The sequence below is a fragment of the Carcharhinus amblyrhynchos genome, chromosome 2, assembly GCF_965287045.1.
Source record: "Carcharhinus amblyrhynchos chromosome 2, sCarAmb.v2.hapA, whole genome shotgun sequence".
Classification (NCBI taxonomy): Eukaryota; Metazoa; Chordata; class Chondrichthyes; order Carcharhiniformes; family Carcharhinidae; genus Carcharhinus; species Carcharhinus amblyrhynchos.
In genome coordinates, this window is record NC_137325.1 from 74,639,697 (window position 1) to 74,664,424 (window position 24,728).

The window sequence follows — 24,728 nt, forward strand, 5'->3', positions numbered from 1 at the left end:
CACCTCTGCCGTTTCTTTCAGAACCCTGGGATGCATTCCATCCGGTCCCGGGGCCTTGTCCGCCTTCAGTCCCATTAGTCTATCAAGCACTACCTCTCTAGTGATAGTAATCGCATTTAGGCCCTCATCTCCTACCATCCTTCTATCTTTAATATCTGGCAAATTACTCGTTAATATTTTTGATATGATTTGTTTCTTATGGAGCTATTATTCTATATGCCACACCCTTTAAGCAGAATTCCGAAATGTGCACAGTTATCTTATGAATCTTTCACTTTATAAATATGTTGCAAAAAATTCAGTTTTACAGAAAGGAGCATTCAAGTGAGAGATAACAGCATTGAGTAATATTAAATCAAATTTTAGCATAGAGTTACAGCATCTTTCAATCCCGGGTCAGTATGGTGCATGACACACTGTGATCATCGTCAAACTGAAAAGATACAGGGTATTGACTGCTAAATGTGCAGTCTGCATCTAATTGGACTCCTTTATTGAAGTCCTAATTTTATATTCTTAGATGTAAAGCTGCATTCAATGGTATGAATGAGCCAACAGAAAATTAGCAACAAGAGCTGAAATTTTACAATCTGTGGGTCTAATGGGAATCAGGCCTGGATATGGCCTCAAGTCCTAAAGGTCCTTGAATTATTTTTGGACTCTTACAAAGGGAGCAATGGATGATTCCAGAATGTTTCAAGGGAAGGCTCAGCACTCACTTCCCTATCAGTACCAGCAGTCCATACACGATTCGCTGCTCTTATTCATAACCAGGATGTGCTGTTGGTGGTGTAGGGACTCAGCATTGATAATGTAACCTCTTCCAACTTTCCATGCTTAGGTAAACGCTCACTGCAAGTTTTTGACAGCTGTCTCCTAGCAGTTATGGTGGTTATTCATCCTCACTGATTTTCACAGTTCAGTAAACAATGTGTGTGAAGCAAAAAAGAATGGTATAACATGTAACTAAATCAATCAAATTTGGTGGACGACATAGGGTACAGAAAATTGCATCGTGCGTTTTGTTCACTTAAGCACATATATGCCAGCAGAAGGAGTCTGGAGGGAGAATACTTCTGTGGTTAGAATTTTATGTATGAAGTTCGAGTGCATTTCCAAGCTGGAGGCGTGTAAAATCACACGAGAAGACTTCATGACATCAACCCAGGCCTGACATCATTGTGCCCTCGCATGATATTTTGGCCAGTGGGCATGCACATGTCAGCAGTGCACCTGCTGACAATCAAGTAGCCAATTTAAATGAAGTAACAGCAATTCACTGGGATTTTTAAGTTTCTGATCTGTCTTTATGGTTAGCAGAAGGGCCAATTGGCCAGGTGGTCTTTACCTTTAAGGTGCAACCTTGATCCAGGGTGGGATGAAAGTTCAGGGCTTAAATAAAATTAAGAAATGTGTCTGGGGCTTGGGGTCTGTGTATGATTGTACTATCCAGACACTTGTGGCAGAGCTTCATCATCGATACTTATTTTTCATAGGTCAGCAGCTCCCTGAGACAACTCCATAGTGGCTGTGTCCCTGAGGAAAGTGCCAGCCAGCACCCTCCCTTTTCTTGGCTCCTGCCCTCTTACCACCCTACCCAGCAGCATTCAGCCTTTCACAGTATGTGTTTTACACTGGCTATTAATTGACCAGCCAGTGTGTAATTGTGCTCCAAGCTACACCCACTTCTGGTCCTGCTGATTATGTGCTCACTGAGTAAAAAATTTAACAGTTGAACAATCCTGATTGCGAAAGCATCTTACTGAATCATACTTTCTTCCCAAGAACCTCTCAGGCAGCAAATGTGGAAGGTGGAACATCAATATCATGAGTGATTAGATTGGTAGAACATTAAAATGACGTGCAACTAACTTGATAACACTAAATTAAACACACGGGAAACAAATACTACACTCAGTAGATAATATTAGCCTGCAATTGTAATGTCCACAGTAACCACTCCACACACTGTAAATGGAAATCCCCACAGAGTTTGTAATAGCAATATCTACACATTGTTGTTCATCATCTTTAATCACAATATTCTCAGGCTTGTTAACTTTAATTTTAGAATAATGAGCAAGGGCCATTCATGAAACAAAATGCTTGATAGAGAATGATCTCCATAAAGTAAATTTTCTATATTTGCATGTTTCTAGTCTAAATAGCAGTGTTGTTTGACTAGCGTTGGTTTTGCTGTTAGTTGTTTGGATAATTTTAAAGAATCAGTTCTGTTTTGTGAATCTGGCTCCCGGTGGGAATCGCGATGTCAGATAGTTGATTTGGACGGTCAGTAAGAACTGCAAGATACTGCATCCAAAGCATCAGTGGGCATCACATGATTTACCAATCCATTAATTGGGAGATAAAAGCTGTTGGGAGACAAATTGGAAAAAATCTGCCCTTGTAAGTCTCACTTCCATTGCCTTTAAAAACAAATAAGTGGACACTGTAAATAACTGATATCTTTCAGTATTTGTATTCATGTTTCTGAGCATCTTTTACTACCTGCACACAGCTAACATTGTTTGAGACATCTGCTTTAAGGAATTACTGAGACAAAAGCGTGACAATGCTTTGAGTTAACCTTAGTAACAACAAAGTTATTAACCCAGAGATGCTTTGGGCTCAGCTGTATCTTTGAGTTCATTTTGTTCACGTTGTCAGGCTCTAGCTTCTGAAGCAAACCCCGAATGATTTCTACTTCAGAAACAGAAACAACTTAGATAATAACACTGTGTAACCACATGACTGCTGGTCAATCACACAGTTAGTATAGGTGAAGGACTTTAATTTGAATCTGCTCACACCCAGAAGAAAAACCAGTAAAACTTGGAGATGACTGGTACTGATCTGAATAGGGAGTTCAATGTACGCAAGACCAGTTCAGACTAGCACCAGCCATTTCCAGATTTTACTGGTTTATTGTGCACCCACATTAAGACAACAAGCAATATGTGAACAGACAATCCTGATTGTCCACACTGCAAAGCCACATTGGCTATGAATAAAATATACAAAATCTAGTTTACTTCTAATTACAATTAGCCTATGCTAATGCTTTAGGGATATGGGTTGAAATCCCACCACATCTGGTGGTATTTAAATTCAACTAAATAATAAATTAAAAGCTAGTCTCAGTAATGGTGACTGTGAAACCATCGTTGATTGTTCTAAAAGCCCATCTGGCTCACTGATGTCCTTTTGAGAGGGAAATCCTTTAGACACCCTTACTTGCATGCCAAACAGCGGATTAGATTTGTCCTCAGGAAATGCATGACCCTCAAAGGTTATGCACAGAAAAGCCAGAGGCCCTACAATCTCTTTTCCTATTTCATGTGCACAACGCACTGGTAACTAGTGCACATCTAACATAACAAATGTTGGCCCTTTTTTTTCATTCTACTACAAGAAGCAATAAAAATTGCAGTAAATTGGATTAAAAAGTAACTGGCCTGGAAGGATAGCCAACTCCAGCTGGGCCTATTCCAGGAGACATCTGTGGAAGGGAGGTCACAGAATCCCACTGTTGTAGCGTGAGTGGGTGGGCCCATCTGGAGTGGGGCAAAGTTGAAAGCCCTGGACACTTATGGGAGGGGTTGGGTTTCTTTGGCACACACAAACAGAAATACTTTGTATTCCTGTTTAGAATTTGTTGGTTTAGGAACTGCATAGGTGCCTGCTGGAACCCTCTGAGAGTGATTTTCCTTAAGCACAACACACCAGGTTCTGACAAACAACTGCTTAGGTTCTGCTCAGTGACTGGCAGTGGCCTTGAGCTTGGCCTACTCCCTCCAGGTCGTTACATTAGAAGACTTAGGTGCTGTACCCCCAGGACATGACCTCAATGCCTGTGCCAGTTTCCCACAGAGCCACAATTCCGCTACGATCTCGAGCCACACTGACATTGGTGCTGGTGGGGAAAAATAGACAGGGCAGTGAGTAGTGAGCTCAGTACACGGGTGCAGCTATATGTATGTGCTATATCTTGCATCTATGCAGGAGTGACTCCTTTCCAGCCTGCAAAATGCCGTGAGGTGGACTTGGTGACTGCCAGGACAGGAGTCAATCAATAAATGGGGCATCCTAAAGTTTTCAAATCTCCTGAACCGCTTTTAATAGCAGCTGGGAGATTGGAGACAATTTCTGGAATCTGGCCATTCTGGGAGGGTTGGTAACCTTATAGCTCAGACAGTTAAAAGGCATAATTTGGCTACTTTAGGATATTTTAGGAAGTACAACATTGTAAAGTTGGAATTGTACATTTTGGTCTCTTGGCTGCATTTCTGACAGCAGCACAGTCATTCCCACCCCAGCAGAAAACTTGGCTAGTGAACTTTGATGGTTGCTTCTTTTCAGATACTTTCCAGCTCTGCCAAGGCCTAATCCTGAGTTTCCATATTTGTTTTTCTCAAGGCAAGCATCAGCCCAAATCTATCTCTGTGAAAAGATACAGAAGTTGCAACGATGTTATTTCCAGCACAATTAATGGCGATTAGGCATGGCTCAGTTGGTAGCTGTATTCCCTCTACATTACAAGGTTCAAAGTCCAAAGCTTGAGTGCAAAAATCATGGCTGGTACTCCAGTGCCTTACAGAGAGAATATTGCACTGTCAGGGGCCCTGTCTTTCAGATAAGATGTTGAACTAAGGCCCAATTCTCCCGTTGGGTGGATGTAAAAGATCCCATGACATTTTTTCAAAGAAGAAAAGGAGAGTTATTCCCTGCTCTCCTGGTCATATTTATCCCCAAATCAACACCATAAAAACAAACTATTTGTTTTTTAACACATTACTGTGTTTCAGGTCGAGTTTGATGTGTGCAAATTGGTTGCCACATTCCCTACATTACAACAGTGATTATTCTTCAGAACGACTTCATTGGTTATGTAACATTTTGAGATGTCCAGTGAAAGGCTCCATATAAATGCAAATCTCTCATTCATTGATCTTTTTTCAATTAAGAGCTTCTCTCCCTGTGCAGTTCCCCCAGAGAAATGCACATGATGCACAGACAGGCCACAGAGGCCATAGTATCGATCCCTGGCCAGATTTCCTGCCCGTTGGAAGTTGATGCATATCTGATGTTGTGGGCTTGAAAACTAGCCTAAAGTTATTTATTCTACAATAAGTGGAAGTGACAATGCAAAGCAAAGTGAAGAAACAGTAAACAGCTGTAGCCTAAATTGGAAAAATTAAATGGCACAACCAGTGTCAGAGCCTCAGGCATGGTTGAAGAAGTGATGGACCAGTGAGCTAATAAATAGTCAAGCTTTTGAAATAGCAAGTAACAATAATTTGATCACTCTCATGCTACATCACAAGCACTGACAGCTGAACACGAGTCAGTGATATCCAATGTTAGTATCGTACATCGAGGCTAGAAATTCAATTGCACAGCACCGCTTTGAGCAGCATTTCAAAGGCATACTATCACTTTCCAGAATCACCATACACTGTGGTGGAACACTTACATTTGCTGAAATATTTTGAATTAATGCTATTTCGTGAAGCCAATCAGCCGCTGTGGCTCCAGGATCCCAAATTTGGTCCATAACGAGCCTATGCACATGTTTGTTTAATACTTTTCAAAGATCGGCTGTGAAGCTGCATGGTGGGTCTTAAAAATTGTTCCTTAAAGGACCAGGCACCCAAATTGGGATTAAGGTAATTTTTGACAATTTAAGCAATTTCCTGTCAGTGGTGGGAAAGAATGTCCACCTTGTGCTCTACCAGTCCTGCTTAATTATCAGCCAGCCTTTCTAGTACCTCTCCTTTATCAAGTTTTATCTCAACCACTTTCTCTTTCACTGTCTTTTGAGGCATCTTCTTCCTTAGTAAAGACTGACACAAATTACTCGTTTTGTATCTCACCCATACCCCTGCCTCCATGTGTGAGTCTGCTATTGATGCTAAATAAACAATCATTACTAGATCAAATTAAAAAGGAATGGCTGAATTTTCCCAGCAGTACCTCAGTGTAAAAACCAATGCAAATCCCGCTAGCCCTATCAACACAATCCAGACCACAATTTTTAGATACAACAGAGGAAAGGAAAATATTACCCACGTGAAAAACACCGTGCCAATTATGCAACCTGTCTGATTTGCCCACCCTAGGGGTCATCTGAACACTTCAGCCAAGGCGGCACTGCATTTAAATAGCTCCACAACAATTGCTCACCAATAAGTCAGGAGAATGGCAGCCAATAAGTCAGGAGAATGGCAGCCAAGAAGCCAGCTGCACAATTCACTGAGTGGGAGGGTGAGGGGGCCTCAAGAATGTTGGATGCCATGGTGGAGTGAACATAGAACATAGAACACTACAGCACAAACAGGCCCTTCGGCCCACGAGTTGCGCCGATCACATCAACACCTACCAACCTACAGACCTATCTATAACCCTCAATCTCATTAAACCCCATATACTCATCCAGAAGTCTTTTAAAAGACCCCAGCGAGTTCGCCTCCACCACCACTGACGGCAGCCGATTCCATTCACTCACCACCCTCTGAGTGAAAAACTTACCCCTAACATCACTTCTGAACTTCCCTCCTTGCACCTTAAATCTGTGTCCTCTCGTAGCAACCATTTCAACCCGGGGAAATAGCCTCTGAGAGTCCACCCTATCTATTCCTCTCAACATTTTGTAAACTTCTATCAGGTCGCCTCTCAACCTTCATCTCTCCAGGGAAAAGAGTCCCAGCTCCCTCAGCCTAACTTCATAAGGCATGCCTCCCAGTCCAGGCAACATCCTTGTAAATCTCCTCTGTACCCTCTCAATAGCTTCTACATCTTTCCTATAGTGAGGCGACCAGAACTGCGCACAATACTCTAAATGAGGCCTGACAAGGGTCTTATAAAGTTGCAGCATTACCTCCCGACTCCTAAACTCAAACCCTCGATTAATGAAGGCCAGTACACCATACGCCTTCTTGACCACCTCCTCCACCTGCGAGGCCGATTTAAGAGTCCTGTGGACCCGGACCCCTAGATCCTTCTGCTCTTCAACACTACTCAGACTTCTGCCCTTGATAGTGTACTCGTTCATCCCGTTGGTTCTGCCAAAATGGACGACTACACATTTATCCGCGTTGAAGTCCATCTGCCACTTCTCCGCCCAGTCCTGCATCCTATCTATGTCCTGCTGCAACTTTTGCCATCCTTCCAGACCATCCACAACACCACCGACCTTAGTGTCATCAGCGAACTTACTTACCCATCCCTCCACTTCCTCATCCAGGTCATTTATGAAAATGACAAACAACAAGGGTCCCAGAACAGATCCTTGAGGCACTCCGCTGGTGACTGACCTCCATTCAGAAAAAGCCCCATCCACAACCACTCTCTGCCTTCTGCAGGCAAGTGAAGGGCAACAATCTACCCTCAGGCTGCCAGGAGACCCTCCAGCAAGCTCATGAACCCCACTTGGTGGACACTGGCCACACTAGTGAATGCCAGCACCCTCCACAAGAGGATAAAATGTTAAAATGTAGGTAAAATGTTAGAATCTATCATCAAGGAGGAAATAGCAAGGCGTCTTGAGGGGAACTGCTTGATAGAGCAGACGCAGCACGGTTTCGTTAAAGGGAAGTCGTGTCTGACAAATTTACTGGAGTTCTATGAGGATGTGTCTAGGGCGGTGGATAGAGGAGAGCCGGTGGATGTGGTCTTTCTTGATTTTCAGAAGGCGTTTGACAAGGTACCTCACAAGAGGTTATTGCAGAAGGTCAGGGGGCATGGAGTTGGGGGTAGGGTGTTAGCGTGGATAGAGGACTGGTTGTCAAATAGGAGGCAGAGAGTGGGGGTCAATGGGTGCTATTCGGATTGGCGGATGGTGACTAGTGGAATGCCCCAGGGGTCGGTGCTGGGGCCTCAGCTATTTACCATTTATATAGATGATTTGGAGGAGGGAACCGAGTGTATGGTGTCGAAATTTGCTGATGACACCAAGATTGGGGGAAAGGCAAATTGTGTGGAGGGTGGGGAGAGTCTATAGAAGGATCTAGATAGGCTGGGCGAATGGGCCAGGAAATGGCAAATGGAATTTAATGTTGGCAAGTGCGAGGTGGTCCACTTTGGTAGGAATAATGGTAGGAAGGATTATCACTTACGTGGAGAAAAACTGCAGCAGGCGACGGTGCAGAGGGACCTCTGAGTCCTTGTGCATGAGTCGTAAAAACCCAGCTTGCAGGTGCAGCAGGTGATCAGGAAGGCGAATGAGATGCTGGCCTTCATAGCGAGGGGGATTGAATATAAAAGTAGGGAGGTCTTGCTGCGGCTGTATAGGGCATTGGTGAGGCCGCAGCTGGAGTACTGTGTGCAGTTTTGGGCGCCGTACTTACGCAAGGATATTTTGGCCTTGGAGGGAGTGCAGAGGAAGTTTACTAGGCAGATGCTGGAGTTGAGGGGGTTGAGCTATGAGGAGAGGCTGAATAAACTAGGCTTGTACTCGTTAGAGTTTAGAAGAATGAGGGGAGATCTCATTGAGACGTATAAGATGATGAATGGGATGGATAGGATAGAGGTGGAGAGACTCTTCCTGCTCAGAAAGGATAGCAGGACTAGGGGGCACAGCCTCAAGATAAAGGGGGGGCGGTTTAGAACAGAGTTGAGGAGGAACTTCTTCACTCAAAGGGTGGTGAATCTCTGGAATTCTCTGCCCGTTGAAGTGGTGGAGGCTACCTCGCTAAATATTTTTAAGACGCGGGTTGATGGGTTTTTGATGAGAGAGGGGATTAAGGGTTATGGGGAGAGGGTGGGAATGTGGAACTGAGCCACAACAGATCAGCCATGATCTTATTGAATGGCGGGGCAGGCTCGAAGGGCTAGTTGGCCTACTCCTGCTCCTATTTCTTATGTTCTTATAAGTGTGTATTGCCAGAAAAAAATGAATGACCTACTGATTCTGCCAGGGCAAGTGCTTTTTGATCCCTCTCACCACTCCCCCTTTCAGTCACCCCTCCTCATTTAACCTGGACTCCACATGCTGCCATCTGGCAGAGCTCCATCACCCAAACACAAGCAATAGAAGCAGGAATGGGCTACCAGTCCCTTCTGGCCTACCCCACCATTCAATATGATCATGGTTGATTTGTGCCTACCTCAACTCCTTTCCTATGTCATTTCCCCAAAACTCTCTATTCCCCAATCTATCAAAAATTTATCTACTTCTACTTGGAATACTTGCAATGGTCCAGGCTCCATCACCTTTTGGGGTGGAGAATTCCAGAGATTCACTCCCCTCTGGAGTGCACAGTTTTAAATGACCGGTTCTTTATCTTGTCCCCTTGTTCAAGACTGTCTCGCTCATGAAAACATCTCACCATCTACTCTGTCATCCCCTTCAGGATCTCATATGTTTGAATAAGGTCAGCTCTTACTCATAGAAACGTAAAACATGGAAATGAGAAGCAGGAGTAGGTCATTCAGACCTTCATTTTAATCATGGCTGATTATAGAATTCAATATCCTGAATCCTCCCCTTCGCTCCCATATCCTTTGATCCATTTAGCCCCAAGAGCTATGTTTAATTTCTTCTTGAAATTGGCAATGTTTAGACTCAACTACTTTCTGTGGTAGCAAATTCCACATATTCATCACCCTCTGGATGAAGAAATATGTCCTCACCTCATTTCTAAAATGTTTACCCCTTACGCTCAAACTATGACCCCTAGTTCTGGACTCATCGAGAACATTCTTTCTGAATCTACTCTTTCTAACCCTGTTGGAATTTTGTAAGTTTCTATGAGATCCCCTCTCACTTTTCTAAACCCTAGTGATTATAATTCTAAGCGACCTAGTCTTTCCTCATATGACAGACCTGCCATCCCAGGAATCAGCCTGGTAAACCTTCACTGTACTCCCTCTATAGCAAGGATATCCTTCCTCAGATAAGGACACCAAAACTGCACAATACTCCAGGTGTGGCTCGCCTAACATCCTATACAATTGCAGTAAAACATCCCTATCCCTGGACTCAAATCCCCTTGCTATGAAGGCCAACATACCATTTGCCTTCCTTACTGCCTGCTGTACCTGCATGTTGACTTTCAGCGACCGATGCACAAGGAGACCAAGGTCTCCCTGAGTATCCACCTCTTTCAATTTACACCCGTTCAAGTAATAATCTGTCTTCCTATTTTACACATTTATTCACATTATGCTACATTTGCCATGCATATGCCCACTCACTCAGCCTGTCCAAATCATGCTGAAGCATCTCTGCATCTTTGTCACAGCTCATCCTCCCACCCAATGTTGTATCATCTGCAGATTTGGTGATAATACATTTTGTTCCCTCTTCCAATTCATTAAAATATAATGTGAACAGCTGTAGTTCTTGCACAGACCTCTGCGGAACCCTACTAGTCACTGACTGCCAATCAGAAAATGGGTCTGCTAACTCTTTGCTTCCTATCTGCTAACCAGCTTTCTAACCATCTCAAGACATTACCTGCAATCCCACTTTAACTTTACATAGTAGTCTGTGATGTGAGACTTGTCGAAAGCCTTTTGAAAGTCCAAATAAACCACATTCACTGGTTCTCCTAAGTCAACTAGCTACATCCTCAAAGAATTCCAATAGATTGGTCAGGTATGATTTCCCCTTTGTAAACACATGCTGACTTTGTCTGATTTATACCACTGCCTTCCTAGTGCTGAGTTACGCAATCCTTGAAAATGGATATGAGCAACTTCCCCAGTACCAACGTTGGGCTCACTGGTCTATAGTCCCCTGTTATCTCTCTACCTCCCTTTTTAAACAGCGAGCTTGCACTAGCTACCCTCCAATCTGTAGAACCACTCCAGAGTCCAAAGAATTTTGGAAAATAACCACCTACGGATCTACTATTTTCGACCATTTTAAATACTTTGGAGTGAAGATTATCAGAACCTGGAGATTTATCCACCTTCAATCCCATCAATTTCCCCAGAACCATTTCAATACTAATGCTGATTTCCTTCCACTCCTCCCAAAAACTTGTTTCTAGAACATAGAACACTACAGCACAAACAGGCCCTTCGGCCCACAAGTTGTGCCGATCACATCTATACCTACCAAGCCATAGAACTATCTGTAACTTCCAATGCCATTAGATCCCATATACTCATCCAGAAGTCTTTTAAAAGACCCCAGTGAGTTTGCCTCTACCACCACCAACGGCAGCCGATTCCACTCACTCATCACCCTCTGAGTGAAAAACTTCCCCCAACATCTCCTCTGTACTTGCTTCCCAGCACCTTAAACCTGTGTCCTCTCGTAGCGACCATTTCAGCCCTGGGAAATAGCCTCTGAGAATCCACCCTATCTATTCCTTTCAACATTTTATAAACCTCTATCAGGACTTCTGGTGCATTATTCATGTCTTCCTTTGTGAAGCCTGAAACAAAATACAAATTTAAGTCCGCAGCCATTTCCTCATTCTCCATTATAAATTCTCCTGTTTGACTGTCAGGGACGTACATTTGTTTTTGTCAATTTTTTTCTCTTCACGTACCTGTAGAAATGTTTACAATACTGCTCTAAACTCCAGGGAATACAGATGCAGACTATTTGATCTCTATTGATAGGTCAGCTCTCTCATTCCAGGAATTAGCCTGGTGAATCTCTTTTGGACTGCCTTCAATGTTACTATATCCTTTTTTGGGTAAGGGGACCAACACCACATTCCAGGTGAGGCCTCACTAACACCCTGTAAAATAGCAACAAAACCTCTCTGTTTTTAAACTCCAGTGCCTTTGCAGTAAAAGTCAAAATGTCATATGCTGCCTTAACTGTTTGTTGGACCTGTCTGCTAGCTTTTTGTGATTCATGCACTAGAATACCTAGATACATCTATACTTCACTCACCAGCAGTCTCTCTCAAGTTAGATAATCTTCCTTTTGACTCCTCCTACCAAAGTGCATGACCTTATACTTCTTCTGCTTTAAACTCCATTTACCAGGTTTTTGGCCACACCCAATCTATCTATATCCCATTGCAGAATCAAAATATCCTTATCACAACATGCCCTTCCACCTATCTTTGTACCATTGGCAAATTTGGAAACCTTACATTCTATTCCTTCCTCCAGGTCATTAATGAAAATAGTGAACAGTTGCAGGCCAAGAACTGACCCCTGCAGTACTCTGCTAGTTACATCTTTCCACTCTGAAAAGGACCCATTTATTCTAACTCTGTTTTCTATAAGACAGCTAGTTTTCAATCCATTCTGACATCCTTCCTTCAATTCCATGGGTCTTTACTTTACACACCAGCCGCTTATGTGGCACATTATCAAAAGCCTTTTGGAAATCTAAATACACTACCTCTACAGTTTCCCCTTTATCTACTCTCCATGTTACCTCTTCAATTCAAGCAAATTTGTCAAACGTGATTTACCTTTCACAAAACCATGTTGGCTAGGTTTGATTATATTCAGCTTCCTGAAATGATTAGTATTTTCTCTTTGATTTTTGACTCCAGCATCTTGCCAATGATAGATGTTAAACTAACTGGCCTGTAGTTCCCTGCCTTTCTCCCTTTTTGAACAAGGGTGTCACATTGGCTGTTTTCCAAGCTTCTGATATCCTCCCCGAATTTAGCAAATTAAAAAATACTTCAACCAGTGGTCCTTTATCTCTGCAGCCACTTTTTAGTGTGCAGTCCACTGAGTCTTGGCGATTTGTCTGCCTTTAGCCTTTGTGTTTTTCTAATATGCTATCACTTTGATTGAGTTTTTAAAATTCTATCAAGTTATTTGAAATCAGCCCATCTGGTACCTTTGAAATATTTGCAATGTCTTCCAGGATGGAGATTGATACAAAATACTTATTTAGCATATATGCCCCATCTTTGTATGCTGTTATCAATTGACCAGTCTTTTTCAGTAGAGGTCACACGTTTATCTTAACCACCCGCTTCCTATTTATATATACATAGGAACTTTTATTTGCATGCAAGTTTTCTCTCAAAATTCATTTTTTCCCTTCTTATGACCTTTTTAGTCTTTTGCTGCTGGATCTTAAAGTTCAAAATTAAATTTTATTTATTAGCCACAAGTAAGATTTACATTAACACTGCAGTGAAGTTATTGTGAAATTCCCCTAGTCGCCACACTTCGACACCAGTTTGGGTCAATGCACCTAACCAAAAACTTCCTAGTCCTCTGCTCTACCACTATCCCTTGTCACATTGTATGTCCTACTTTTCAATTTAACATCATCCTTGACCTCCTTTGTTGACCATGAATTTTGCCTTTTGTGGAATTCCTCTTTTTGATTGGCTAAACTCCTGCTGAACATTTTTGATCAGCTGTTTGAATATTGGCTACAGCTCATCTTAGCTTGTTTACCCAGTTCACCTTAGACAACTCCTCCCACATACCATTATAATTGCCTTTATTTAATTGAAGATGCTTGTTACGGACCTATGGTGTTCACCCTCAAACCATTACCACAGGAAGTAGTTGATGCCAGAACATTGAATGCTTTCAAGAGGCAGCTGGATATAACACTTGGGGCAAATGAGATCAAAGGTTATGAGGAAAAAGTAGCATTAGACTATTGAGCTGGATGATTAACCATGATCTTAATGAATGGTGGAGTAGGCTCAAAGAGCCTAATGGCCTCCTCCTGCTCCTGTCTTCTAAATTTCTATGTGTCTGGAATTCTATCATATTGTTGTGATGGCCCCCGATGGGATCCTTAACCACAGAATCGCTTATTAATCCTTCTTCATCACACAAAGCCAAATTTAAAATAGTCTGTTCCCGGGCAGGTTAGATCTCCCACAAGCTTTCTCATACTCTCTGTAACTTTCTACTTCACAATTCGTCCCTGCTCATGTGCAGTGCCCACACATGCCAGGTATCATTGCCATCTCACTCAGCTGGTGGTCAGCTAAGATCATCCCCAATTGTCTCTGCAAGATAAGTGCAATCACAACTGCTGCGAGCGAGCAAAGTCAGATGATGGAATAGCAGAACTGAGGATCCTAATTCCTTTTGAGGAGCAAGTCCTGGGCTCGCAGGAGTGGGCCTATGCATAGAGCAAGATGGGCCTGTGAGAGTCCCAAACTTATGCTTTGGCCATGTACTAATACCATGTCCCTTCCCTTGCAGGAAAATCACCCAAGCAGCCTGGCCCATCCACTAGCCAACCCTTGACACAAGCTCTGAGGAGATGTCAGGGAGAAGATACATCATGGCTGTCACCCACACCTTCCACCAATGTAGAGACACACACTTTGGTGGGCAATCATAGCAGACAGGCTTCTGGGTCACTGCCTGGTGATACCGCACTGGTGCTGCTGCACATCAGGTGGAGGCAGGAATGCCCCAGGTTTTGGACAGTTGGAGTTGGAGGTCTCCCGGATCTGAGGACTCAGCTAGTACCCCAGCTAGTGCCATACCTCTGGATTTGTTCATGCTTCATGGTATGCATGAGAACTGTGCATGAGCAACGATGAATTGAGATGCCAGGAATACCAGCAGCAAGTGAGTGCAACACTCCTGGGACTGCATGGCCAGCTGGAGGAGTCCCAGAGTCTTCTCTTGCAGGAAGTTGTATCAGCAATGCGAGACAACCAAGCCAACACTATAAGGGTGGTGGCCACAGTGGAAAGCCTGAGGCTCAAAGTCAGGTCCATGGCGGGAGGAGTCCGAAGTGTGGCTCAGTCCCTGAGCACCATGGTTGAGGGTTTCAACTGCAAGCTGCAGACACTGGTGGGCATGCAAAAATGCCTGCACCAGAGGACGGCAGCACTTCTGGATCTCACTGCAGTGCCCTCTAGAGTGACCCAGGGGCCTACGACCACATGGATTGGAGGATCTGCTGGTGAACAGCCCACAGCCTTCTGCTCAGGAGGCTCTGGGAATGTTTACAACACCAGTGCCATCTGAAAGTAAGCCAGGGCCCTCCTGGTCTTGGTCCTCCAGAGGATGCTCACCAAGGGCATTTCCAACATCAGGGTCTGAAAGACAGCAGGCCGCTGATGTGCATCCTGAAGACACACCGAGATGTAGTGGGAGGATATGAAAGGTTAAGGAATTGTAGGTACACAGTGTGGGCATGGGTGAAGTTAGGCACTAGTCGTTCGGGAACAAATAGTGCAACTTTGAGATGTCATTGTATTAAATATTATTGCTGCTCTCCATTTATGATGTGGAGATGCCGGCGTTGGACTGGGGTAAACACAATAAGAAATTTGACAACACCAGGTTTAAGTCCAACTGATTTTTGGACTTAAACCTGGTGTTGTCAGACTTCTTACTGTGCTTTCCATTTAAACAGCCCAGAAGCTAATATTCCTTCCTAATGCATGGCGTGTCTCACCATTGGGACATAGTTGATCTCAATGGGCTCCATGCCCTTCAAACGATGAGGGCTTCTCATTGCAACTGATTCATCTGCAGTGATGGGACTCAGTCATGATACAGGAAATCCTAAATCCTCACCTCTAATCCCTCTCTTGAGCATAAGAACAGAAGACCATAGCACCTTACCTTGTTCAGACATAGGCTGGGGAGTCAATGTGCTGGCATCAGACAGGCAGAAATCAGATGTTAACAGTATCTCTGAGGAGAATTACAGATCTTTCCTCAATGCGAGTCATCATCACGCTCCCGCATTGACTGAGCAGCAGGTACTCGAGGACTGCCCATCTCCAGTTTCCTGATCAGTTAGTGATGGAGGCAGGGAAGGGGGAGTTGTCCACTGAACCAGTTGTCACTAAACTAGTCATCTTCCGTGAACTGGGAGGTGATGAGGACCTCTCTAGCCCTCCTGCCCATATGCACCCTCACCTGGCCTCCATTCTTAGCCTCCTCATAAGGTTCTTCCTCAGTGCCCTCTTGCATATCCTTCTCATTTGAGGACATGTGCCGCCTCTTAAGGACATCATCTGAAAGCTCTTCACCACGCTGCAGAACTAGGTTGTGGCAATAGTAAAGAATTACAAGCTAAAAGCTTCAGTTTGGACATAGATTGACTTTCCCACAAATCAAGGTGGAAAAAATTGCCGGGGAACCAAGTAGTAAAAATGAATTCAGTCCGTGTTTCTGAGGAGAAACGTAATTGAAGGGCATGTTGAAATCATAGGAAGGTGAAATGAAGATCTACCAAATGGTGTGGGTCTATTGAATCAAATAGTTTTTCAAAGCCTCAGTATTCAATATTTCTATTTTACAGTTTGTTCAAATTGCCTTTTAAAAGTGGTTATGGTTTATTTGAAATATTGCTTAAAGCTAATGACTTAAGTTAGGCTAGCTCACACAGTTCCCTTAGAGATTAATCATTCTCTCGTAACTATAGTTTTTGCTGCAGTACAAGCACTTGTGACAACCAGCTTGCGACTTCTGACTCAATCAGGCCATTTGAGAAACAGTGTCTGCACTAAAATTTGCCAAATTGTCACAATGTATCTTTACCTGTATTGCAATAATGAGATTGAAGATGTGAACTAAAGAGCATTTCTCTTCAATTTATATGTTTCTTATGCACTTAACAGAGCAGGCTCACACTCGAAAAGAGGTCATTAGGTGATTGATCGTATGGCAGCCACCTACGTAAAGCTCCAATGTAATACAGCAGTGTCCTTCAATGCTAGCTAAGGGTAAATGGAAATGTAAGCAACTCTTCCCAATAAGTACTCAACTTAATCTATACCATTTTTTCAGCAGATACCCATTGAATTTCAACCATTGAGAGTCAGTTAGAGTCTTTGGTGCAAATTTATGAACAATTATCAGATTACTATAATAAAGAAAATTATGATCAGTTCTAGATCCAAAGTATGAAAGAAACTGATTCCTGTTCATTTCTGCTTTGAACATGGCCATAATCGTTCAAGTGTATGGGAAGGTTTGTATAGGAAGGGTGGAGCCTGGTATATAATTTCTGAATTAATGTGGGTGTACTGATAGTTTTGCAAAATTCATTTTAACTTCTTTCCAAAAATGCTTTAAAACTATATTATTACATGGCTAGATTGAAAACATCTTGTTTAATAACTATTTTTAAAAATGTACTGTCATGGGTTTGAACTGATTTAATTCTTTGTCTCTTTGTCAGCTTCTGCACACAAGAGAAGCTGCCAATCACTTTCCAGTCCTGTGTCATCCCAAAGGACTGTCAAACCTCAGAGTGGTCTGAGTGGAGCCCATGTTCAAAGACTTGTTATAGCGCCACCTCGACTAAAGGATTTCGTACCAGGACATCCAGTATTGAGCAATTTCCTGTCGGCGGTGGGAAAAAATGTCCATCCCTAGAGGAAAAAGAACCTTGTGCTCCCCAAGGAGAAGGCGTACCACCCTGTGCTACGTAAGTCTTAAAGTTCTGTAAGTTTTCGTGTTCATATAACTGTCCGACTGAGAATCAATAAGCTGAATAAGTGACAGATCTGATTTAAAAGTGGGAAAAGAAACTTTCTCTTATTTCAGTGTCAGCATCAAGCAATTCTAAATCAGCTAGCACAGGTTAATTGCAGGGTTAAACACTTGCTGCTCCACCCCTGCAAGCACCCTAATCTCAGAAAATTGTCCAGTGCAGCAGGGTGACATTTTCAGTTCTTGAATCAACCATTCACCTGGGATTGCCAAATTATGCGCACTGTTGTGCTATGAAGGCTAGAATGAGATTAGCCAAACTCATCTCATGTGAGATCTTTTACAGTCAGAAAAATGGGAGAGTTTCATTCTATTAGCTTCAAAACTGAATTCAGAACTGGGTATAAGTTCATAGCACTTCTCAAGCCTGGATTGTTCCTTTTCCCCTCATTCTCTGTTCTTCCAAGACCATGCATTAGTGTATAACTTCCTTCTAAGCTTCTGTTACAGTTTCTTTCCAAAAGGAACCAAAATGAAATTGTCTGTGGGCGACTTTGATTTTTTTCCCCTCTCTCTTCAGGGGAGTAAATGACCTTTCACTGATTCTCATATTGATAAAGCTGAGATCAGACTCTAGAGTGCCTGGGGATCATGATCATGAATCCTCATCTGATTACTTGGTGCAATTGTGGATTAGTACTTCAGTATGCTGCTTGTCTGATTATCATATTTCTAATACTATAGGTCCTGTAGAGTTTCCCTTCCCCTTTAATCATCAGCTATTTAAACAAGCCTACTCAGTACAGCCTAAGATTTGCACTTTAGTAAGAAACTGTCCAGCCAAATGCTATATATCCAAATTCGAGCATTATGTTGATCAAATTCAAGATTTAAATTTCAAACATCAGAAACATGTAAGAAAATCTATTTACATCTCACTGTCAATGGCACTGATTCTAGTTGCTAAGCTTACATTTCCTTATCTGGACAGGCTAACCACGTTTCGATTTCTTGAACAGTTCATATATGAGCTCTCACTTAGTTTGACATTTTCAACTGTTGATGTCACATGATACTTCTGTAACCTACAGGTTTGATTTTGTATACCATTGCAAAAGTATGAAAACATTTAGTATCACAGATGCCCTGACAATTCCCAGTCCTTCATTCAACAGAAATCCATTATCTGTTTTCTCCACGTGGCTCATATTGTTCCACGTTTAGTTCAAATTAATATGCTTTTAACCAGAGGGCGATAGAATGCTGCCTAATGGTTCCCTTAAATTATACTTATAGGCTATTATCTTAATGGTTGTGTAAATAATAATCTACAGTTAGTTTTTATGAAAATGAAATATTAATTCACTATTTAACAAAATCATGTTGAATATTTAAGTTATTTGTTATTTTCTAATGAGATGTAGAATCCTGCTCTCCAAGAAAAATGTTTTGCTTAATGCAATCTGGTTACTGGATTTGCCTCATTTTAGTGTGGCTGTTATTTCCTCCACATTGCATTTGGATTCCTAACCTTGAGACAAGCAGCTTGTTATGCCTTAGTAATAAGGATACGTCAGCAACTTTACGTAAAAGTTATTTGTTTCTTACTTCTGAAAAAGCATTAAACCATTTAATTCAAACTGTATCAACATGAAATCACACAGGAGAAAGGTGAGAAATAGCACGGCAAATGATTGATCGAATATTTGCTGAGTTATTTGATTTGTAGCAATGATACAAGAATCTAAACATATTTACTTTTGGATTGGCATGTACTTGATACTCCCACCTGGCAAATTACTTGTCTTTATTTTTATGAGCATGTTACTTAGCGAGATTAGTTTGTTAATACATATTGTGAAAGTTAATGAAATAAATATAGGTATAAATTGGAATGAGGTATCTAATGAATGGCAAATATATTTTAACAGTGAACCACTTAATTTAACAGCATTATTAAAACTTGTGTTCCAATGCATTACTATCAAGGCCTTTAATACCATTATAAGTTATATTTTTACATTCAGTGATTATCAAGGAATATAAAAAGATCTGTTGAAGTGTCCTATAGACACAATTAAGAAAAGGAAAGTTAAAGTAAGGAAAGGGCTAAGAAAAGATGAGCAAGAAATGACAGACTTATTGAATAACAATTTCAATTTATTTATATGAAAGGAGATAACAGAGTGGACACTTTTATTTAAAATTATAAATATTCACTTAAGTATTCAGTGTGATTTGTTAAGTCGTGAACCCATAAAAGACATGATGGAAGAGTATCTAGGAACTAAAAATATAATTTTAAAAAAGTAAACATTGAGTGCGAAGGACTAAATCATGCTTGATAATTTGATAATATTCATTGAAGAGGTAATGGAAGAAGTAGGCAATAATAATAACATAGTAAATTTCATGTGCTTGAATTTTCAAAACACTTTTAGCAAAGAGCCACATGGCAGGCTCATGACAATGGTTAGGGCATGTGGATTCAGGGGACAAATAGCTGAATGGACAGAAAATTGGCTAAGAATAAATAATAAAAACAAAGTAGGAAAGCTCCTTAAGAATCTGTGCTGGGGTCAGTATTATTCATAATTTACATTAATGATTTGAATTTTGGAATAAATAATGAAACGTGAAGATCCTACCAAAGGTGAGGAGAATGGCTGCAGGGAGAAGACTATACCTAACACCAGGAAAAGAAAACAATAGGGGGAATCTTCCATTCAGGAGAATAAGTCTGCTGATGGGGGGGGGAAGTTGGCATGATTCTCACTGGACAGCAGGGTGTGAGAACATGCACAAGCTTGTGCTTTTCTGTTCATTGATTATGTATTGACAAAGAGCTTGGCAAATTGCATGGCAGGGCAGATGGGAAGTCAACATTTCCTCATGGGTTTAAATAACACTCAAACATACGTTCACTTGTTGCAGGCCAGCAGCTCTGTGTGGCTGCTGACAGATGTGACAGATCCCGAGACATATGAGGACTTCCAGCATTGCCTTCCACTCATCTCTAAATAAGAACATCCCTAGCGATGCCCGCATGGTGGGTCAATGCTCACCATTGCAGTAGTCCATGTTCACCAGCCTTTTGATCTTATAGAGACCCCGTTCACTCTTGCTGCTCATGCCTTTGCTTCTCCTGGCCCTTTGCCAATCTGTAATGGGCCCTCTTTCTCCACACTTGATGGGAGCCATTACCAAGTCAGGGGTTGCCTGTAACTTACATCATTGATGCTTCAGTGAATGTGTAAACAAATTGAAGTGATAAATTTAGTGAAGATTGTCTTTACAGGTTTCCCTCCATCTCAAAGTCAGCAAGCAAGTCTTAAGCCCCTCAGCTGGCCTCCAACTAGACATGACATTCCCACCCTACCCATTCCACATAAAGGACAGTCTATGACTGTAAGATGTAGGGGCAGAAGAAAGCCATTCGGCTCATCGAATTTGCCATTCATTGAAATCATGACTGATCTGATAATACTCAATTCAACTTTCCCACCTTATGCGCATAAGCCTAGATTCCTTTCCTGATTAAAAATCTGTCTATCTCAGACTTGAACATACTTAATGTTCCAGACTCTACTGCTTTCTGTGGTAATGAATTCCACAGATTTACTACCCTCGGAAAATCAATTCCTCCTCATCTCTGTCATAAATGAGTGATCCCTTACTCAGATTATGCCCTCTGGTCCTAGACTTTCCCAAAACGAAAAACAACCTCTCCGCATGCACCCTTGTCAAGCCCCCAGAGAATCCTAAATGTCTCAAAAAGGTCACCTCGCATTCTTCTGAACTCCAATGAGTATAGGCCCAACCTAGTTAACCTCTCCTCATAAGAATATCTGTCCATACCTGGGATCACCTTAGTGAACTTCTTTGAATTGCCTCCAATGCTAGTATATCTTTCCTTGGATAAGGGGAGAAAAACTGCACACGGTGTTACAGATGTGCCTTGTGTTGTTTTAGCAAGACTTCCCTATTTCTATGCTCCATTCCCTTTGAAATAAAGGCCACATATCAATTGTCTTCCCAGTGACCTTAACTTGGGATCCTTGTGCATAAATCACAAAAAACTAGCATACAAGTTAAGGTCATTGGGAAGACAATATGAAGTTTTCACCCTGGTAGGAAGGATAAAGAAACTGAATATTATTTAAATTGAGCAATACTGCTGAAAACTGCAGCACAGAGGGATTTGGGATTCTCGTACATAAATCACAAAAAAACTAGCATACAAATCCCTCTGCGCTGCAGTTTTCAGCAGTATTTCTCAATTTAAATAATATTCAATTTCTTTATCCTTCCTACCAGAATGCATAACTTCATATTTTCCTACATTGTATTCTATCTGCCAAGAGTTTGCCCATTCACCTAACCTGTCTGTGTCCCTCTATGGACTTTGTGTCATCCTCACCACTTGCCGTCCCATCTATTTTTGTGTCATTTTCAAACTTGGTGATAGTACATTCACTTCCTTTGTCTAAATCATTAACATGTATATTGCAAGTAATTGTGGCCCCAGCATTGATCTCTGTAGCACTCCACTAGCTATAGGTTGCCATCCTGAAAATGCCCCTCTAATCCCAACTGTGTCTTCTACTAGTTAGCCAATTCTCTATTCATGCTAATATACAACCCCAACACCATTGGGATATATTATTATGAAATAGTCTTCTTTGCGGTACCCAATCAAATACTTTTTGGAAATACAAGTATATTACATTTACTGGCTCCCCTTTATCCATCCTGCTCATTACCACTCCAAAGAATTCTAATAACTTTGTGAGGCATGATTTCCCCTTCATGACGCCATGCTGATTGTGCTTGATTACACTTTTATGTATTTCTAAATGCTCTGCTATTACATCCTTTATAATGGACTCTTAACATTTTTGCAATGACAAAAGTTAAGCTAATTGGCCTATAGTTTTTTTTACTCACTCCCTTTTGAATATGGGTGTTACACTGGTAGTTTTTCAATCCTCTGGGATTTTTTGCTCCGAGATGGTTTGATAAATCTGCCTCATTACACATTACCAGATCCAAATCAGCAGATCTCTGGTTGGATTCATAACATATTGCTGAAGGAAACTGTCCTGAATACACAATGAATTCTTCTCAGTAGCTGCCTCTGACACTTTGATTTATTGAACCTATATGAAGAATAAAGTCACCCATAATTAAATTATTGCCTTTTTTACATCCCCTTATTATCTCCTGATTTATTCTCCATCCTACAATATAGCTATTGTTGGGGGGGCTTATAAACTACTCCCACCAAGCTGCCTTCCCCTTGTTACCCTGAAGGACCAGATATGAGTGTTCCTTCCATTCCTTTGGTAGAAATAACTTTGACCGGTGTAATGCGAGCCATGTGCAAGAAACGTCACATAGACCCTTACCCTGCCACCACTACTCCCAAGTATCTATAGTGACACCATTGCCATAAAACTAGAAACCCGGTCTGTCCTCTGCAGAACGTGATCTCGGTAAGATGTTCTGTAATTTCTGGCTAGCAACATATAAATTCATAATTTCTTGTCACCCATTACCGTTCACTGGGGAGGGTGGAGGTTTAAGATCGTGAGTTGGGGCTGGACAAGGGAGACAGACTTACAGTTAATGCTGAGGAAAGCACCTGGGGAAATGGAGGAAGAACGTCTGGGGAAGGGGGCATAATTCTCAGGGGATGACAGGAGAAAATGCCTGGGATAAAAGAGTGAGAATTTCTGGGGAAAAGTGAGGAGTGGGTTATGAATGTGTGCAGTGTGTGGTCAGTGATGACAATTACTAGGTCCTAGAGGGAGTAAGACATCTCTCAACACCAGGTTAAAGCCCAACAGGTTTATTTGGTAGCAAAAGTCATTAGCTTTTCAAGCGCTGCTGCTTCCTTAAAGATCCTTTCCACTTGGAGCCGGCAATTTGCAGTGTCGATGGTAGTCATGATGTGGAGGTGCCGGCGTTGGACTGGGGTAAACACAGATGTCTCAACACTGTGGGGCATCTCACTGTGTTTACCCCAGTCCAATGCCAGCATCTCCACATCTTAGAGGGTACTGGTGATTGGAGGAAACAGTAACCAGAGGGGAAAGTGGGATGGGGTAGAGTGACATGTCCAGGGTGAGAGTCTAGTAGGTAAGGGTCTCATCTTGTGGGTCATGAAGGGGCACAAGTCATTGGCCTCACCCCCTGGAGATATCCACCTCCTCCCTTCCCTTCATCCCTGCCTCTGACTGCGGACACTGGCAGATGGCATAGAATGAACACAGCTCAATGTCATGAGACCCATTAGCCATGAATAAACCTGCTGCAGTGTGGGCTTTGCAATTGAGAGGAGAACACAAACATCTTTGAAATCCAGATGCCTCATGATTGTTGGTGTGTTCCTTTAATTGGCCACTTGTGCTGACCTTGATCTCCACCCACCTAAAAAGACCCTCCTCCCACCTTGAAGGATCTCACTGACTAACTACGTGGTCAAAGTCACTTTGGGAAAATGGTGCACATCACATTTCAGACTTGCTCCACCACTTCTCTTCGCCCTGATATCCATCAACCGCCAGCTCCATCACTCTTGACCCAATATCACCATTATTCCTCTGTTAGCCTTGAACCTCACTTCCTTACCCAGTACTCCTCATGATCCACCTTCATAGGCCTTTCATTCTGTCAGAGCTGACACCCATTATCGTTTCCATGCCCACCTTGACTTTGCCCCAGTCTGTTATCCAACGACTTGTGCCCCTTCATGACCCACACGATGAGACCCTTACCTACTAGACTCTCACCCTGGACATGTCACTCTACCCCATCCCACTTTCCCCTCTGGTTACTGTTTCCTCCAATCACCAGTACTCTCTAAGATGTGGAGATGCTGGCATTGGACTGGGGTAAACACAGTGAGATGCCCCACAGTGTTGAGACATCTGTGTTTACCCCAGTCCAACGCCGGCACCTCCACATCATGACTACCATCGACACTGCAAATTGCCGGCTCCAAGTGGAAAGGATCTTTAAGGAAGCAGCAGCGCTTGAAAAGCTAATGGCTTTTGCTACCAAATAAACCTGTTGGGCTTTAATCTGGTGTTGTGAGATGTCTTACTCCCTCTAGGACCTAGTAATTGTCATCACTGCACACAGTCATAACCCACTCCTCACTTTTCCCCAGAAATTCTCACTCTTTTATCCCAGACATTTTCTCCTGTCACCCCCTGAGAATGATGCCCCCTTCCCCAGACATTCTTCCTCCATTTCCCCAGGTGCTTTCCTCACCATTAACTGTAAGTCTGTCTCCCTTGACCAGCCCCCACTCCACCCTACTACCCTCTCCACCATTTTTTTGGGACATCCAGTGGAATTAAGGGCCAGTTGGGCACCTACCTGCTTACTGTTGGACTTGTACCTGTGAAGAG

General features: G+C 42.4%; 1 protein-coding gene across 1 annotated transcript in view; it reads left to right on the plus strand.

The window, feature by feature from the left end:
• The window catches only part of LOC145355412 (thrombospondin type-1 domain-containing protein 7A-like), a 429,239-nt gene that overhangs the window by 198,260 nt on the left and 206,251 nt on the right, over positions 1–24,728 (plus strand). Inside the window, exon 3 of the mRNA XM_080207485.1 lies at positions 17,057–17,305. Coding sequence (XP_080063611.1) covers positions 17,057–17,305 — 249 coding nt within the window. The remainder of the gene's footprint in view (positions 1–17,056; positions 17,306–24,728) is intronic.